The sequence below is a fragment of the Arvicanthis niloticus genome, chromosome 9 (genome assembly GCF_011762505.2).
Source record: "Arvicanthis niloticus isolate mArvNil1 chromosome 9, mArvNil1.pat.X, whole genome shotgun sequence".
In the NCBI taxonomy this organism is placed as follows: Eukaryota; Metazoa; Chordata; class Mammalia; order Rodentia; family Muridae; genus Arvicanthis; species Arvicanthis niloticus.
Window position 1 is genome coordinate 25962981 of NC_047666.1, and position 19974 is coordinate 25982954.

Genomic DNA, 19974 nt, shown 5'->3' on the forward strand with positions numbered 1-19974 from the left:
TATAATCTCTGTTAGGATTTCAGTAGTGGTTGGTTTCTTTGAAGTATCTAGACTGGGCAGGTCTGACTAACTTTGCCTCTCAAGCTGTGAGGGTTCCACTCTGCAGAATCTTGTGTGTTTTCAGTTTGGTATAGAGAATCTTGGTCAGTTTCATCCTGTCCTCAGTCACAGAAGGACAGAAGTTCTTTTCTGATCCTTGTGCTCCTTTCTAGGCAATTCATTTCAGAAGGAAGCATTAACTGTACTTCAGGACTGACACTTCTGAGGCATTTAGAAAAGAAAACAACTTTGTCTAATATTGTGAACAAATAAATAGCTATTTTGGTAGATTTTTAATTTTTATTGAATTAACCTTTTTTAATGAGAATTTTAGGTTAAGATTTAGATAAAGATTATTTAATGATCACTGAAGGTCTAATAAAGTGGTTCAGCAGATAAAAGTGTTGCTAACAAACCTGATGACCTGAGTTTAATCGCCAAACTGCATGTGATAGGAGAGAATTGACTCCTGAAAATTGTCCTCTGACCCTCCCCACACACACACACACACTCAATGTTTTAAAAAAAAAAAAAAAAAAAAAAAAAAAGCCTGAGGTGGTGACACACATCTTTAATCCCATCACTTAAGAGGCAGAGGCAGGTGGATGTCTTGAGTTTGAGGGCAGCCTTGTATGCAGAATGAGTTCTAGGGTAGCCAGGGCTCCACAGAAGAAATCCTGTCTCAATAAATAAATAAATAAATGAATGAATGAATGAATGAATGAATGTAAAGAATAGAATTCTTGGGCTGGAGAGATGGCTCAGTGGTTAAGAGCACTGACTGCTCTTCCAGAGGTCCTGAGTTCAAATCCCAGCAACCACATGGTGGCTCACAACCATCTGTAATGGAATCCGATGCCCTTTTCTAGTGTCTGAAGAAAGTGACAATGTATTCACATACATAAAATAAATAATAAATATACCTTACAAAAAAAAAAGATATTTAAGAATAGAATTCTTTAGCAAATACTTTTAGAAAGAGCCTCCAGCAGTGAGATTAGAACAAAAGATCTTCAGAAAGGTCACGGGGGGGGGGGGGGGGGGGGAGCCTCACTCCTTTAACCCCAGCAGGTAAAAAGAAATAGGTAAAGTTAAATGGCATTCAGACTTAGCAGTTTCATATCTTCATAGTTATAAACTAGTCTTTTTGTTAATGTGACTACATCATATTTTAGTCTGGATTTTTTTGTATGCGTATGTGTTTTTATGTATGTGTGAGTGAATGTGTGTGTGCTCTCGTTAGACAAGAAGTTGATGAAGGATTTGCATCCATTTCTTTCCACCCAATACACTGAGGCAGAGTTCCTCACTAGAACCTAACGCTTACCAACTCTACTAGTCTGGCCAGCTTACCCTGATTATCCCCTGCCTCTTCTTCCCAAGCATACTGACTGTCCTACCATTTATGTGGGTGCTGGAGATCTGAACTTGGGTCCTTGCACTTCCCATGATAGCACATTATCTGCTGAGCCATGACCCTAGCCTCAGCATTTGGGTTTTCTGATGGGTTCACAATTGTTAGTATATTAATTTTTTTCTTGATAAGGCCTTTTTGTTGAGTTAATACGTGTTTGAATGTTAGCTTATACAGGTAGTTAGCTTTCCTAAATTTAACAAAACTATTTGGCAATTGGTAACACATAACATGTTTCTATTTTTGTTTGTGTGATTGTTTCTTGTAAGGAGACAGGCTGATAGCAATGTTGAAGGGTTTCTACAGTAGATGTCTCTATAGGTGGTTTATTTATGCTTGATTTATAGAGGGTATGGGGTAAATAGTGCTCTATTAAGTATTTAATATGAAAATAAAAATATTTTCCCTAATTAATATAGCTTAAACCCTTTCTGTTTCTTGAGTTTAGGGTCATATAGCAAATTTTGATAGAGAAATAAATCAACTACCAAATTAAATGCATGTGTGCCATGTAGGTAATAGTTACTGAGAAGTGACTTATAGTAGCTTTACCTAATTATCAGAATCTTTTTTATTACACTTAATAAATCACTTCTAAACTGATCTAAAATATGCTCGTGTATACTTACAATTACATTGCATGACTTTCTGACTTGGGTTCTTGTTGTAAACATGCCTGTTTTGTTCATGTGTCTTGAGAGAACAAGCATTGTGACATATACTAGGCTAATTTAAAATAGATTGCCTGTGAAACACAAATTGAGTCCAGTTTTTTTTTTTTGTTTTTTGTTTTTTTTTTTGAGGTATGGAGTTTTAGCTATCGTGGCTGGGTTTTTTACTCAATCTCAAATAATAGGGCTCTGGTTATTTTGCAGAGTGTCTCTGAAGAATGGACAGAATTGCCCTGGCTAACTACAAGCTACGGTTCACAGTGGATAAATGTTGGCGTGCTTTTTTACTTTCTGGCTTTTTAAAACTTTATTTCATATCTTGTAGTTTCCAATCAATCTTAATATGAATGCTGTTATGAAATTCAATATAAAATCTTTTCTTACCTAGTTTAAAAGTGAAATATGTTTGTATATCCTTCGATGATTTAGCATTTCTAAAAATGTCAAATTCTCAAAATTTACCCTAGCCCAGAACGTGGGTATATATTCATCTGAGAAATGAAGTGCTTAGCTTAGGGAATGTATACAGCTTTTTAATCCTTTAGTTTTCAGTTTTGTATTTTAATTTTTAAAATGATTATATAGCATATGGTGCCAAGTAGCAAATAAATGGCATGGTTAAAGAAAGGCAGAGTGCCTAAGAACTTTGTAATTACTAAGTGCGTCATAGAAGCCTCTGCTTTTACCATGCTTAACACTTAGATGTTTATAAAACATTTTGAAATGAAAACCTCTCTTTATAATATAGATTTATATTTAAGACATTGATTTGCATGTCTATAAAATTAACCCTCATTAGCCAATAAATCCATTTAATAGAATAAAAGGTGAATTTTTATTAACGGTTTACTGTTAGTGAAGGTGAAATGTAAAAATGAATTGTATTTGGTTCTCATTTTATGCCCAGAGGACAGTTTACAAAACTCAGTTTCTGGTGGCTTCTATTTCAGAGATGCCCGTGTGGTAAAAGACATGGCTACCGGGAAGTCTAAGGGATATGGCTTTGTCTCCTTTTTCAACAAATGGGTGAGCACAATCAGAAGTGCATGTAGGGCCATAGAGTCGGATGAAAGCATTCAGATTGTCATATACTAATGTTTAGTTTACTAATAATAAGTGCCTTCACTAGAAAACAGTCTCTTTTATTCTGGTTGGTTCTTTAGTCATTTAGCACCAACACTTGCAAAATACTGATACTGTGTTTCAAACTGTGCAAAGTAAAAATACTTATCACCAAAAACAAAAAAAAAAAAAAAAAAAAAAGAAGAAGAAGAAGAAAGCCCTAAATGTTTTGTCAAGATACCTGACAACTGGGCTGGAGAGATGGCTCAGCAATTAAGAGGTTCTGAGTTCAATTTCCAGCAAGCACATGGTGGCTCACAACCATTGTAATGGGATCTGATGCCCTCTTCTGGTGTGTCTGAAGACAGCAACAGTATACTCATATAAATAAAATAAATAAAAATATCTTAATAAAAAAAAAAGATACCTGACAATTTATACTTGCTCAGTTATGCCCAGACCGTGAGAGATGTATACTGCTTCACAATGTATCCTTACCCTTTTAGCATTCCCCAAACCTAATCCAGGAAATGAAATTTAAAAGCATTGTTGCAGTTTTGGAAAGCTATTAGGTTTTGCGTGTTTCATAAGGAGCTTTTCATTTTTTTTAACATCTTCAAAAAGCATCACATCTTTTTTTATGTAAGCTGTTTGTAATGTTAACTAATTGGAGGTTCTTTGTTGTCTCTGATATGTGAAACAGGATGCAGAAAATGCCATTCAGCAGATGGGTGGCCAGTGGCTTGGTGGAAGACAAATCAGAACTAACTGGGCAACCAGAAAGCCTCCAGCTCCAAAGAGTACATATGAGTGTAGGTGCATTGGAGACAAGAAGCAAATGTGGAGTTGTGGAGAGAAAATACACTAGATTTTAAATGTTAGAGCTGTTCCCGGAGACTTTTTGCAGAAATAGATGAGAAGCAGATCAAGACTACTGTTCAAAATGTACTTAGTTTTCATTTTTGTGATTTTAAATAATTATCTTTAATGTCAAGTCTCCTGTTAAGTAGAGCATATGGGGTAATGTTTATACATTTTGGGGTGGGAGGCTTAATCTTAAAATGTAATGTGTTTTATAGGTATTTTGATTGATGGAAACTGCCATTATATTAGTGTAGTTAATGAGTTAATCTTTCCAAATAAGGGTAATGATTTGAAGATAGAAAATGTTCTCTCTCCCCAGCGAACACTAAACAGCTGTCATACGATGAGGTTGTGAGTCAGTCCAGTCCCAGCAACTGCACTGTGTACTGTGGAGGGGTGACGTCAGGACTGACAGGTATGGGAGTTTGCCTGGGTAGCACCTTGAAACTAGCTTACCCTGAAAAGCTTCATATTTACAGGTTTTAATAGTGTGAATTCTTTTTATGTTCTTTGTTTTTGTTTTCTAACAGAACAACTAATGCGTCAGACTTTTTCTCCATTTGGACAAATAATGGAAATTCGAGTCTTCCCAGATAAAGGATATTCATTTGTTCGGTAGGGGTAGTCTCTTTCAAAGCTTTTTTTCTTGAGAAATAATTTTGAACATTTAATATAGTGGTTTTCTTAAGAATTTGTCTTGATCACCTGAGACCTAGCTCAGGTGTATATACCTGGATAATATTAAAACCTGAGAGAGAGAAATGTCTTTAGTGGATAGCTGTGAACTCATTTTTACTATTCACGTTTTATTGACAGGATCTCACTGCTGCCCAGGCTGGCCTTGAACTCACAGAGCTCCATCTGCCTCTGCCTTCCAAGTGCTGTATTTAAAAGCTACTTGTACATTTTTAAAACTCCTTCTTTCCAACACAATACCAACAAAACATGGCCACCGTTAAAACAAATTTCCTGTGCCAGGTGTGGTGGTTCAGATCTATAATCACAGTACTTGAAATCAAAAGTTCATGATCATCCTTGGCTTCATTAGAGAGTTCAAGGTCAGCTTGGACTACATGAGACCCTGTCTTTTTATAAAAAAGGAAGAAAAAGAAAAATCACCAATCTCCACAGCTATAAGGTCTTTAAAAAAAAACATAGCAAAGGAAATATGCCACTTTTTGATGGGTAGGTTGGGATTATTTCAGAATCCTCTTATTTCTTCCATGTTTGCTTTGCTTTTTTTTCTCCCAAAATGGTCCAGTTTATTTTTCTTGATTTTAAAAATTGTGTTCATAAGTACTTAAAAGAGAATTCATATTTGTAATTCTTAATATTGATTCCAATAGGTTCAGTTCCCATGAAAGTGCAGCACACGCGATTGTTTCTGTTAATGGTACTACCATTGAAGGGCATGTGGTGAAATGCTATTGGGGCAAAGAGACTCTTGATCTGATAAACCCCGTGCAACAGGTGAGCGGGTCCTTGACTGTGGGATGGAATTGCTGGGCTAGTATTGAGGTTGTTATAAAATGAAGCTTATTGCTACTCCTTGTTAAGGAGTTTCTAGCTCACTTCATAGTCTGTAAGGGCTCTTCCTACATGTATTATAGTTCTAGAGTGGTGTGTCATGGATTGCAGAGGTGACTTGATGAGTGTAACCGCTTCAGTTGACTCATGCTCACACATTTTAAAATGCTCTACCACACCTAACAGGGTAATAATGTTTTTTGTTTGTTTGTTTTTTGTTTTGTTTTTTTGAGGCAGGGTTTTTCTGTGCAGCCTTGGCTGTCCTGGAACTCAGAAATCCGCCTGCCTCTGCCTCCCAAGTGCTAGAATTAAAGGCGTGTGCAACCACTGCCTGGCTTAAACCTTTTCTTAATACTTGGTAGATATATTCACATTGATTTGGAAAACTCACAAGCATGCTTGACCCAACTAAACAAAGAATAAAGCTATAAATATATGTAGGCATTAATTTTGTTGCTTTTTTTTTCTAAGCAACTTTAATGGTCCAAACTCAGCCCTACAGAGACTTCTGTGAAGGTGTTGTAAATGGAGCATTGAGGTGCCAGTGAGAAAACCCTAAACCACGTGTGTAGAGTTCTTACATTTCCAATCTAAGGGAAGCAATCGGAAACAGTTATGAACAGCAAGTCCAGTCTTTATCATGAGTTTTTGCCTGCGCCTTTTGAAGACCGCACCACATAGCTACAGTAGCACTATGACACTCTGTTCAGTGGTCTTTCTCTGTGATGCTGGGCACTCGTTCTACCACTGAGCTGTGTTCCCCAGGGCTAGCCTATTATTTCAGTTGTGGTAATGGCCCTGTGTTTTGACTGTGTGATATATTAAGACATTATATAAAAATAACTTCAAGTAATACTAAATTATCTGTTGTAATTTTAATTGATAGCAAAATCAAATTGGATATCCACCAGCGTATGGCCAGTGGGGCCAGTGGTATGGAAGTGCACAACAGATTGGCCAGTATGTGCCTAATGGTTGGCAAGTGCCTGCCTATGGAATGTATGGCCAGCCGTGGAGCCAGCAGGGATTCAAGTAAGCCCATTTGCTCTTTGCCTTTTTAACCTTGGAAAACATTAGAAAGAAACTTGTAAGTATTGAGTAAATCCTGTGGCCTCAGCGTTAAGTATAATGATAGCTTAAAGGACTTTCCCTAAGGTTTACCCCTGGCCTCCACATCTTCTGTTGTGCTTGTACATCTCCCCCCACACATACACACACATACACACATGCAAACAAAATAAGATATTTTGCCTAGGAATATTTTGCCTTGAAATGTAATCACAACAGCACAGATTTTGGTAAATGTTTAATAATGAATTAACTTTTTTTTTTAATTACATTTTATTTATTTGTATGGCACACACAGCACTGCATTTTCATAGTAGCCAGGGGAAAATTTTCGAGTTCTTTCCTTCTAACATATGAGTCCTGGGATTCAAGCTTAGGTTGTCAAGCTTAGTAGCAACCTTGACCCAGTAAACCATCTTACCCAGTCTCTATTTTTGTTTTCTGAGGCAGATGAAGCCCATTGCTGGCCTTGAACTTGATATAAAAGTGAGGATGACCTTGAACTCTTAATCCTCCTGCTTCTACTTCCCAATTATAGGGTTCAATACCACATTGAACTTTCTTGTGAAAGGCACTTAACAGCTTCTTCTCACAGGACCGCAGCTGCTGGTCTTGAATACACAAATGTTTAAAAGATGTGGCTTTGTGAGTCTGTTTGGGTCCTCATTTCCAAGATAACCAGTGTCTCACAGGTGACACTTGTCAAAATAATTGATCATGTGATGATGTAGAACTTTAGCTTCTCCCTCCTGTGTTTCTGGTGTTTGTCAGTACAGCCCTGACCATGTTCACATGTCCCTGCATGTTCTTCAGGCCCTGGTCTTCCTTGTGCACATATATATGTATATGTATGTATGCATATATATACATATATACAGCATATATATATGTGTGTATATACATGTGTGTGTGTGTATATATATATATATATATATATATATATATATATATATATATATATTCACACACTGTAGGGCTATCAAGGTAGTACATAACATTAATCCCAGCACTTGGAAGGCAGAGGCCAGTGCGTCTCTATAGTTTGGAGGCCAACCTGATCTGCATTTCAGGCTAGCTCAGGCTACATAGACCTTTTCAAAAAAAAAACCAAAACATTATGTATGTGTCAGATGAGAGATGTTTTTTAAAGGAGCTGAGAGGATGGTTAAGTAGTTAAGATCACTTGCTGTTCCTGCAGAGGACTAGGCTTTGGTTCTCAGCATCCATATGATGGCTCACAGCTATCTGTAACTCCAGTTCCAGGACATCCAAAACCCTTTTCTGCCCTCAGTAGGCACCAGGCATACAGTGCACATACTTACATAAATGCAGGCAAAGTCAAGACACATAAAAATAAATCATAAATAAAAACAGTAAAAATAAACCCTTAAGAAATATTCTTCTTAAAACTACTTTCTAATTCTCTTTGGGTATTAGAGATGTTAGCTCTCATTATAGCTGATAATCCAAATTTTTTTGTGTATATGTTTTGCTTTGAGACAGGGTCTCAATAATATAGCTCTGATTGGCATGGAATTCATTGCCCTTAAACTCAGAGATCTGCTTGCCTCTGCTCCTGAGTGCTGCAAACAAAGAGAGCGCCTTACTCAGAGTAATTCCAGCCTCAGTACAGGATGGTTTTTCTAAGTTCAAAGGGATGAATATTTATAGATTAAAAGTATTTTCTTAGCTGTAATTTCTAGGAAAAATACATCTATAAAAACTACCCAAAGATTTTATGGCGATGCTTTTTTTTTTTTTTTTTTTCCCTGTGTAGTCCTGACTCCAGTTCTGTAGACCAGGCTGGCCTCCCAGCCTGAACTCAGAAACCCACCTACCTCTGCCTCCCAAGTGCTGTTGTTAAAGGCATATACCGACACTCCTGACTGAGTATCCTTATGTTTAAGAGAAAATATTTTTGTGTTTGTTTTCCCTGGCTTAACAGTTTTTTCCATATCTGGGTTAAGTAAGGTATGTCCTGTGTATGTGTTACCCACTCCTGACCTGGCAATGTCTTGACAATGATTTTCCTCCCTTCTGCTCCTCTCGCTTCTTTAACAGTCAGACCCAGTCTTCTGCACCGTGGATGGGACCCAATTACAGTGTGCCGCCACCTCAAGGGCAGAATGGCAGCATGCTGCCTAATCAGCCTGCTGGGTATCGAGTGGCCGGGTATGAAACCCAGTGAAAACAGACTACAGAGTGGAAGCCAGTGGCTTGAAGCCACCGGGAGGGTAGGAAAGCTGTTGTTTACTTAAAAGATTTATCAAATCAGTCAGTACAAATGCCAGATACAATGTATTTATTTAAAAGATCCATTTTTTAAATCATGATATTACTTTTCATCCACATTGTTCTAAAAAGGAACAAGATAGTGGATGTCTGCCAATTTTTGCCTTCATTATCTTTTTTGATAAAGTTTCTCAGATCCTTGTTTCAAAGACAAATGCAGGGATTACTGCCACATTTTTAAAAATAAGAGGCAGAAAATTGCACAATGTTGAACTTTTTTCCACTGAAATAGTGTGCAGTTTTAGTTTGCATTCCTGATATGATTTAAAACATGTAATATAGATGTAAAAAAAAAAAAAAAGCCAAACTTGTGCAAAGTCTAGAAGTTCTTTATGACTTTCAGCGTGTGCACAGTTGTCTTAGGTTTAAAGAGTAGGCATTGCGTGAACTATACCATCTCCACTATTATCCCTTTGGAATTTTTAAATGTAAATTATTAGTTTATATCATTTTGTATCCACATTTTTTTTCACAAATTTGTCCTGCCTTATGTAAAATCTGTAAAATATTCTTAAATGAAAAAAAAATGATGTTCACTTAGATTGAAAACTTTTCTCAGATGGACTGATAATTGCATTCATCTTGTTTTTATAAGAGAAGGTGCCTCAAGGATTCCCTGTTGGATTTGTTTAAAAGGACTTTTTATCTTCTGTGATAGCCTTTGCTATGTACCAGGAACTAGGAAAACAAGACACTTGTTACTAAAGAGAATCTTCGATGTGATGAGTCCTCACCCTCATCAGTTGGTGTGTCAACATCTACGTTTACATGTGTTGTTTTCTAAGATACTTCAGCAGTAATATTTGCAGTCAGCAAACTTTGTATGTCATTCCCTTCCTACAGGTGTCATGAAGAGTTGATGTAAGACAGTTTTTACATTTGCATGTGAATATCACATACATACTTTGGTAGTCTTTGATACAAACTCATCTGCTCTTGTTTTTCAAGAATTTTGATACACAAAGTTGTATGTAAAGGAATATATTAATTAGATGGGTTTTTTAGTTGGATTTACTTTAAAAAGTAAATCCACTTTAATATGTACAAATGATAGCTGTGAAACTATAGAATATTTCTCTGTCAGGCTTGGGATTCATTAAGAACTCCAAAACTAGCCTGAAGGACCAGCCAGGCAAAACATTTTTTAAATATTCAGAGGCCAAAATATGAACAAACAAATTTAAAAAACCCTTAAAAGTCCTACCTCCTTACATAGCCTTCAAGGAAGAAGCTGCTCAGCATAGGTGTGACCGTAGTTCTTTGGTACCTGATCTCCTGGAGCTCCCATATCACTGTTTTTGAGGTTTGCTCTTTGCTGACATTGTTCTAGCCTTAGGGTTTCTAATACATTTCAGAGTCTCTTGGTTTGGTGTGGTTTCAGTGATGACCACAACCTTCTCCTTGAAAGCAGAGGAAGGAGCCCCTGTGCACTGTGGGTTTGAGACCTGCGGAGAGCTCCCAGCATTTTACGTAGGCCTGTGGAACTGGAAGCATTTCCTGGCCTGTATCTTTCAGGTAGGAGCACACAACTCTAACCTGTTTTCTAAGCCAGTCCCCTGATACAACAGAGCCCAGGAAGACCGTCTCAGATGTGTGCTTCTCCGGAGCTCAGTTCTATGCAGTTGTGCTAACGTTTCATTAAGTCACTGTGTAGTTTTAAGTACTAAAACATTGAAATTTGCTTTATGGAAGAATAAATTTTTTAAATACATGGAAATTTTATTTCTTTGTAAACTTCTACAGATCAGGACAGGCAATAAAAGTAGCTTAAATAAAATACTAAAAACAAAAAGACAAAAGCCCACACATCAGGAAGCTATTTTTAGGTTTTCTGGATTTGTCTCTATTCTGGCATCCTCAGTATTTCTCTCTGTTTAAGAATTTTACTTCCTTTGTAACTTTACACTGCAGGATCTTTTGGACACAAGTAATTTATTTTGTGCAAAAGTGTAGTTTCTCTCTTCTTTTGACTCTTTCATTTCATGTACTAAGGACTTTTATTTAGTAGCATATTCTTACTGCACAGATCTTAAAATTCGTGTTGATTTGCTGTCGAGAAGGTGGTAGTGCTGTGTTCCTGATGAAAGACTGACATTTCAGGAACATAGCTGTTGTTAGTTTAAATGAGTCATTTAAATCATTTCTCAACCTAAAAAACTTCATCCTGGTGATAGTATCAGGAAAGAAAATGAAGGTTTTTAAAGTGAACTTCCTTGCAATATGCATTCAGGTTTTACTCTCTGGTACTGTAAAGACCTGAGTGACTCTCGGTGGGTCATGGAGCCAGTATTCTTTATCCTAACTGTTTGGATATTAAAATTTCTTTATGTTTTCTATGACCTGTGGGGTCTTCTTGCAGTGATTATTGTGTGTGAGATTCTTTTCCCCTGGCGTATTCATATTGTTAACATTCGGGTTCCTCTTTTCCCAGAAGCCATGGTCTGTATGGGTTCCAGAGGCTCTGCACTCTGCAGACTTATCGAACTGTGAAGCCAGAGTTTGGTCTTCCTGGTGAAAATGAGACTCACCATCTAGATTTTCCTTTCCTTGTTTTACCCTATGCTCATCTTTCGTTTAGATTTGTGCTCGCGTTCCTTTTCATTTCCAGAGGACTAGAGTACATCTCGGAAGGAGGAGATAGACTTAATAAGGGCTATCCATGCTACTGAGATTACAGTTTAGTTAGAGAAACTAAGTATATTCATAGGAAAATCTAAAAAGCAAAACTTTTAAATGAGTGATGATTTCTAAAATCTAACTTTAAGTGGTCTAGTGACCTGGTTTAGCAGGTAAAGGTGACTGCCACCAAGCCTGATGACCTGAGCTTGAACACACTCAGTGGAAGTAGAGAGTCAACTCTCACACTCTCCTCTTACCTCCACATGTGTACACCCTCCCATCATGGCCACATATTTAAATAAATCTTTAAACCTGTTGTTTCTTAAAGTTCTTTTTTAAAAGTATGTGTTATATATGTGTGTGCTTGTGGGTGCAGGTGCCTGTGGACACCAGAAGAGAGGGCGTTGGATTCCTGGAGCTGGAGCTACAGGTGGTTGGAAGCTACAGGACATTGGTGCTAAGAACTGAACTATTCACAAACAGTATATGCTCTTAAACACTGAGCCTTCTTTCTAACCTCTCTTTTCTGTTTTTTGTTCATTTTGTTTTGAGACAGGGTCTATATAGTCCTGGCTTGCTTGGAACTCAGAGCTCTGCCTGCCTCTGCTTTCTGAGTGCTGGGATTAAAGGCCTGTCTTAATTACTGTTCTACTGCTGTGAGAAGACACCATGATCAAGGCAATTTACAACAGAAAACATTTTATTGGAGCTTGCTTACAGAGGGTTAAGTTCATTATCAGGGCAGAGTGTGGAGCAGTGGCTGAGAGGGAGAGGGTCTAGCATGAACTTTTGAACCTCAAAGTTTGTCCCCAGGGTCATACCTCCAACAAGGCCACACCTATTTTTTTCCTAAACAGTCTACCAACAAATCCAAACAGCCAGATATGTGTGCCTGTGGGGGCCCGTCTTATTCAGACTGGCACAGAGAGCTATTCCATTTTATTCCATTCATTGTAGTCTGCCTGGAATTTTTAGGGTTTCACAAGCATCTTCCAAAACGCTGAGTTTTCAGTCTTAATAAAATGCAGGCATTGCAGCTGAGTAGGATTTTTTCCTTTTACTTGGGACCTTAGTCATTGACTTAGGGTAAAGGTCTGCTTTTTAGCCAGGAATGGTAGTAAGTGCATGTAATCACAGTAGTCAGGAACTTGAGGCAGGAGGATGGCCATGAGTCTAGATCTGGCCTCGGTGGGCACCTGCCCATACATATACATAACCTCATAGACATTCACATAATTAAACTTTTGCTTCTTTGTTGCTGTTGTTGTTGTGAGGTTTTTATTTGTGGGGTTGAAACATTTCTTTTAGGGGCTGGAGAGATGGCTCAGTGGTCAAGAGCAGTGACTGCTCTTCCAAGAGACCTTGATTCAATTCCTAGCATCCATATGGTGATTCACTACCATCTATAACTACTCTTTCAGGGAATCCAACACCTTTTTAAACTCTACAGAGCATGCAAGTGGTGTGTAGACATACATGCAGGGGAAACACTCCATACACATAAAATTTGTGTGTGAGGGAGAAAGAAATTGGTATTAGAAGCTAGGCAAGGTGATATACACCTGTAATCCCAGCACTCAAGAAGCTGAGGCAGGAGAACCAGAACATTTGATTGAGTCTCTGCATATTTTGTCTTAGAAAGTATAACAACATTGTTCTTTTTTTTTTTTTAATAATTTATTTATTTTATGTAAGTACACTGTAGCTGTCTTCAGACACCCATATGAGTGCATCAGATCTCATTATGGATGGTTGTGAGCCACCATGTGGTTGCTGGGATTTGAACTCATGACCTCTGGAAGAGCAGTCAGTGCTCTTAACCACTGAGCCATCTCACCAGCCCAACAACATTGTTCTTATACTTGCAGCATACTTCCTGTATACTGTTAATAGAAAAGCATCTTTCCATGGATTTCTCAAAAAGCAGGGAAGTGTCCTTCAGCCCTCACATAAATCTCCGTGTCCTGACCTATGTAGTCCTGAGGATCAAAGGCACCCTGTGCGTGTAGAAAAGGACTGTGCCAACTGAGCTGCATCCCAGCCCTTATTTCATGTATTTGTTGGGCTTTTCTCCAGGGACTCTCTAGGGCAGTTTTGCTGTGCTCCCATACATTTGTCAGTGTATCTTTGTACAAGTGCTCTTCATTGCCATCTGTTTACTCCTACTTGTGGAAGCTGACTTAACTTGACCAAGTACTAGCAGGAATATGAACAGGAGGTGGCTGCCATAGCTCTGGGGATTAAACCTTACTGGGGTTGCAAGGGAACGAAGAAAAGACAAACAGATATACAGAAAAGCTGGTTGTCCCATGGACTGGACTTATGAATTAACACCAGCTCCCCAGAAACTTAGGGTGTTTATTTATGCAAGTGACCAGAAAGGCATGGTTTATGGGTTACAGGGTGTCAAGAAGACAGGTGTAGCTCATATTGGTAGGAACAGTCTCTATAGGGGGACAGTTCACGCAGTAAATACCAGGGGGAATAGCTATGATGTATGTTTTCTGTGCACCATTTGCACTCAGATCCCTGAAGAAAGCTTCGCCATCCTTGAACCTCACCTGGCTTGGAGAGACAACTTTGCCATTTTTTCATGGGTCTATGCCTGGGGCCTTTGACATTACTGTGTCAGCAGCTCACATGCTCAGGGCTTCCTCCACTCCCTTCAAAGGAGGGGTCTTCTCTCGATCTCATAATTCCTTCCTTTTGGAGTATAATAATGAATTCTTGATTTCTTTTGTTCTGTGTTTTGTGTTTTTGAGATGGAGTCTCTCTATGTAGCCCTGGCTGTTCTGGAACTTACTGTGTAGACCAGGCTGGCCTCAAACTCAAGGATCTACCTCTCTCTACTTTCCCAAGTGTTGGAATTAAAGGAGTGTACCACCACCCCAGGCTTTCATTAATGAATTCTTAAAGAAGCTGGGTGAGGATGGGAATGTGGAGAAGTGGTTCAGCAATTTAGAGCACTTGCTGGTTTTGGAGAGGACTTGGAGTTGGTTCCCAGCTCCCACGTAGCAGTATACAGCAAACCTGTTCTCTCCTGTTCCAGGGGCTCTGGTGGCCTATGCAGGCCCTACAAACATGCAGGCCAAACATTCATATAAAACAAGTGATCCTAAAAACAAGAGGCTGAGTTCACTCCCTAGCAATATGGTGTAGGAGACTGACCCTGGGTCCTCACAGGATTACACCTGCTTAGAAAGAGTTCTGTGCTAGTCCTGAGCTCCCTTTGCTCCCTCATCTGCTATACAAAGAGTTCCAACTCCTGTCTTCTAATTTCCTAAAATGTGTGTCTGAACCCCTGGGACTGATATCACACCGACTCTCTCTGCTCTTCCAGCCCACACATAAGGTTTGGGCTACATTTAACTTTTTCAAATGACACATGGGAGATCTTTGAAACTACAACCAGCCTTCCAGTGTCTGTCACAGTTTAGGTTTTAACCCGCATGTCGAATCCCATTTCCATTCTCCCGTAAACCCTTCAGTGCCACACTGACTTGTTTCTGAATGAACAATTTATTATTAGGATGGAGACAGAGATCAAAGGGAAATGTTGGGGCTGGAGACGTAGCTCAGCTGTTAAAGAACTTGCTTCCAAGCACCCGAGTAGTAGCTCACAACCATCTGTAATTCCAGTTCCAGAGGATCTGATGCACTCTGTCCTCCACCAGTATCAGGTATGTATGTGCAGGCATAATACTCATGTACATTTTTGAAAATAGTTTAATTTTAGTGGAAATGACAAAGATTTGTTAACTAATAAAGGTTGGAACAAAGTAAACATTGGCTAATGACTAGTAGATTGACAGGAGTCAAGTCCAGTGTACAGAAAGCAACTACTTTCTCTGCAGGGAAAGAATGAAAAAGGGTAAGGAAAACAAACTTGCAATCACAGCCCCTTAGAAGGGGCCCAGGTCCCAGAGGAACAGGAATATGCAGGCCTGTGAGGAAACACCAGAGGTGGAGAAGCATTCCACCAAGTAAGGAGGCAGCTGGTGTTGCCTGATACCACTGGAACATACAATGCAATGAATGGCTTAACTCAATATTCTGTATTTCGTGTCAGTTGAAAGTTGCTGGTATAGCCAGAGGTTCCAAATAATCTGCATACAGGAGAGTTTGGTGTGAGGATGCAGCTGCCTGATTCTAAGGACAGGGAGGTGAGCATCACAAGGTCTTTATGAACCACTGTGCAATGAATAAAAAAGGAAAGAAATAGCATCCAGAAAGATGTCTGCATGTCTCTCTAGTGGAGGCCTGACAATGAACTATAGAACAAAGGAGAAACACTTCCCAATGCCAGGCAGAGAAATGAGGGTTGGTGCTCTCTGGTCACCACTTGAGCCAACTGCTAGGAACTAACTAGCAATGGAAAAGCCATGTTTTTGTTGGAAGGTGAACATCCAGATGACCCAAGTATAAATATTAATGCTTTTGAACTTAACAGCAAATGAAAACTGTGGAGAGGAGGAACATTTCTTCTTTAATTCCTTCAGTTTCTGAAACAATATTAGAAAATCCCAGAAAAAAAAGCCACTTCAACTGAGAAAAGTAAAACTTGGCCAGAGTAAAGCAATTGTGCCTACAACGCACCACCAGTAGGTGTCCAAGCTAGAGAATTTTCCAATATGCAGGCCTCACCTAAAGCACCATTGCTTTCTGGATATAACTGAGTGATTCTGCGGGCGGTGGTGTCACATGTGTTTAATCCCACTACACGGGACGGAAGAAGCCGGCGGATCTGTGTTCGAGACCAGCCTGGTCTACAGAAAGAGTTCCAAAAATACAGTATTGGGGGACGGGGGCATACGATTCTAAAGAACAAATATACAGAAAGTTTATTTCGGTTCTTTCCAAGGGGGAAGCGTTCAAATAATGTGCAAGTGCAAAGGGAGAGAAGGAACCATACAAGCTCGGGCGAGCTTGGCTTGTTTCCAGTAAAACTGTTTTCAGCAGAGTTGTTCCGGCCCGACGTACTCGGGATTACCGGGAAGAGCTGCAGGTGTTTTCTGTACATTTAGGTAAAGCTACGAAGTCATAGCACCCTGAGCCTTCTGTGTAGTTTTCACCACTATTTTGTCCGAAAGATGGCACTCCTCTGAAAATACTACAAATCCCATCATGCCACTTCAGCGGGTGTGAGCGGCCCTTGGCGCACGTGGGCGGATCTGACCAATAACGACTGTCGTTACAGCGAACAGTTTGGACGTGTTTGTAAAAGGCCGCGGCAGGCAAAGAGAGACGCGGCGAGGGTGGGCCCCAACGAGAAGTCCCTAGAGTTGCGAGGCAGGTACGGGGGCAAGGTGGGAGAGGCCAAGCACCGGCCGGGTACGGCTTAGGGTGGGACTAGAGGCAGAAAACGTGTTCTGGGAACTGCACGTCGGACTGATGATATTTCTGCTGGGCCCTCACTTTGACACAGGAAGTGAGCATCTCGCGGAGGATGCCGGGAAGCGGGTCGCATTGGGAAGTGCGTTTTCCAGCCGGCCGTTCCCGGAAGCTGCGCTTAGGCGCGCTCCCCTAAACAACACAGGGATTGTGGCCCAGACTCTGTTATTTGACAGCAACCAGGCTGATTCTGCAATCAGTAAAGGTCTGCGGGTTGTGACGTTTTGATCCAACCAGACAGTTTTATTCCTGAAATGGGTAAATAGCGCCTCCACAGGATCCCTTGAGTGAATGCGTGTACTCGAGTAGTTCTTTCTCACTTGTGGTGGTGTTCACATGCCCAAAACAGCATCCCCACACCGATCAGCTCAGCGGCCGGATGGAACCAGGGGGCAACCTATCGCGTCCCGGGTTCCCTCTGCCAGCGCCAGGCGCTGTTCATCCCTTTGCTGAGAAGAGACTATCATCGGGAGGCCCTTCAGGTTTCCAACGGAGCTCCTTCACAAGTCGCGTTCCTTGTGTATCCTTTTTAAAGAAAGAGTCTGCAAGCCGGGCGTGGTGGCACAGCCTGTCATCCCAGCACTCGGGAGGCGAAGGCAAGAAGATCTCAAATTCCAGGACAGCTAGGCTACATAACAGACCCTGTCTCAAAAAGAAAAGAACAGACTGGGTATGGTGACTAGTTCCTTTAATACCAGAACTCTGGAGGCAGAGACTGGCGAGTCTATGAGTTCGAGGCTACCCTGGTCCATACCAGGACAGCCAGAGCTATACAAAGAAATCCTGCTCCCCACCTCCAGCCCCACCCCACAAAAAAGGAAAATAAGAAGAAAACTGTAATAATTCGTAGTAGTACATGTTTTCAAATTCGAATAGTAAAAAAAAAAATGAAATTAAATTCATTTCTCGGGCCTTAATGCTGATGGAATAGATATCTATACTGTGTCCTTAAAGTCTTTTTTAAAAAAAGGTTTGTGTGTATGCATGTGTGTATCCCCAGTGTGTCAAAGGAGTTGGATTTCCCAGAATTAAGAGTTATAGGCAGATGATCTCTGATGTTGGTGCTTGGAACCAAACTTAGGTCCTCCAGAAGAGCAATACACACTCTTAACCACCGAGCCGTCTCTCCAGCCCCATTTCCCCCTTTACTTTTCAAAACCAAGCATAGCATACACAAAGCACTAAGCTTTTTTCGCTCCACAATGTATGTTGATACTTACTTGTTGCTGGTACACACATCTCAATTGTTTTAATGCCTTTACAGTCACATATTGCCCAGCATACTGTGCTTAGTTCTTTAATGGAAGTCCTTTCCCTATGCTGCAGTTACGAAATCTCAGAGGGGGAATCTCTGTGATTTGGATGCCAGTCTGGTCCCCACATTGAATACAGCCAGGTATACATAGTAAGACCCTATTTTCAAAAAAGAGGTGGGAGCTGGAAAGATGGCCCAGTGGTTAAGAGCACATACTGTTCTTGCAGAGGATCTGAGTTGAGTTCCCAGCACCCATGTCTAGTAGCTGCAACAAGCACCTTAACTACAGATTCATTGCATCTGTCTGCTATGGCTGCCTATACTCATATGCACATAGCCTGACAAAGGGAATAGGTTTCAGCGCCTTTGGAACAGCTTTTCAGGTTCTGAAAATATTTAATGTACAGAGGAAGTAGCTATGTTTACTATGACGTTTACATTTATTGCAATTTATGGCCCAGCACTGTGGTTCATACATGTAACCCTATCACTTAGAAGGCTGAGACATAAGGATTATCCAGAGTTTAAGGCCTGCCTCAGGTACATAATAAGTTCTAGGTTGCAGAGTAAAACCTTATCTTAAAAATAAATAAAAAATAGTATATGGTACTTGATATATACATGGGGAGGTCTTAATGGGGATCAAATCAAGGGTCTTATACATGCTGAGCCAGCGTTGTACAACTCAGCTGTACTACCCTCAATCCCGTGTAAGTTTATAGAAAGACATTTGTCTACACAAATACTTGTCCCAGTGATCTCAGCACTATGTATTATAGCCAAAAAGTTGGGACAAAGCCAAGTATCTGTGGCTGATAAGTGGACAAACAAAACATGACTTACCTATACATTAAAATACTGCATTAAAAAAAAATATTTTACAGGGATTAGAGAAATGGTCCAGCAGTTACGATTACTTGCTTCTCTCTCTTCAGAGTTCCATTCCCAGCACTCTGAGATGTCATCATCAGGCAGCTTCTTGTAACTCCAGCCCCAGAACATCTCATACCCTCTCTGGCCTCCACAGGCATCTGCATCCATGTGTGCATGTACAGACAGATACACAACTAAAAATCTTTGAAAACATTTTAAGTAACTGGGTGCAGAGGCTTATACCTTTAATAATTAGGTTAATCTCAGCACTCAGAAAACATCTCATTAGTTCCAGGCCAATCTGGTCTACATAGTGAATTTTAGGCCAGTCAGGATTCCTGGGTGAGACCTTGGCCCAGAAACAAAACCAAAATTCTATGTGTTTTATTTATAAACTAATACAAATATTCATGTATATATGTATTTGGAAATTTGTTTCTCCATTAATTTTGTGCATAATTGGCAGTATACATTCTAGTTTGCATCTAAATATTTTTTTCAAGAATTACAAGCAGATTGCCTCCCCACCTCCATGAGAAAGCATTGAGGGGCAGAGAAGATGGTTCTTACGGTGAAGTTCCTCCTCACAAGCATGGGGACCTAAGTTCTGACCCTCAGAAGCCACACACACAGCCAGGCACAGGGATGGATACCTGTGAGCCAAGTGCTTAAGGATCCCTGGGCTCTGCTCTCTAGCCAGTCTAGACAAACTGGTGAGTTCCAGTTCAGTGAGAGATCCTGTCTCAAAAACTAAGGTGTAAAGCAAGAAAGATAGCTTAGTGGTAAAGTGCTTTTTGTTGTTCTCAAGAAGGACCAGGGTACATTTCCCAGGACCCACACAGTGACTCACAACCATCTGGAACTTCAGACACCACACATACATATAGTGCACATACACA

General features: G+C 40.0%; 2 protein-coding genes across 24 annotated transcripts in view; both read left to right on the forward strand.

Annotated features, from left to right (window-relative positions):
- The window catches only part of Tia1 (TIA1 cytotoxic granule associated RNA binding protein), a 29085-nt gene extending 17809 nt beyond the window's left edge, over positions 1-11276 (forward strand). For 7 of the 14 annotated variants that reach the window (XM_034511332.2, XM_034511334.2, XM_034511333.2 and 4 more), the window contains 7 exons: positions 3075-3150; positions 3890-3998; positions 4370-4465; positions 4581-4665; positions 5397-5520; positions 6464-6609; positions 8707-11276. In XM_034511332.2, coding sequence (XP_034367223.1) covers positions 3075-3150; positions 3890-3998; positions 4370-4465; positions 4581-4665; positions 5397-5520; positions 6464-6609; positions 8707-8833 — 763 coding nt within the window. In that variant the 3' untranslated portion in view covers positions 8834-11276. Of the gene's footprint in view, positions 1-2328; positions 3151-3889; positions 4132-4369; positions 4466-4580; positions 4666-5396; positions 5521-6463; positions 6610-8706 lie in introns of those variants that run through there. The other 7 variants (XM_034511338.2, XM_076940045.1, XR_013112483.1 and 4 more) reach the window with 7 other exon arrangements.
- A 5459-nt stretch (positions 11277-16735) lies between these two features.
- The window catches only part of C9H2orf42 (chromosome 9 C2orf42 homolog), a 34890-nt gene continuing 31651 nt past the window's right edge, over positions 16736-19974 (forward strand). For 2 of the 10 annotated variants that reach the window (XM_034512015.2, XM_076940041.1), the window contains exon 1: positions 16866-17617. The gene's annotated coding sequence lies outside the window, so the exon portion shown is untranslated. The other 8 variants (XM_076940033.1, XM_076940038.1, XM_076940039.1 and 5 more) reach the window with 8 other exon arrangements.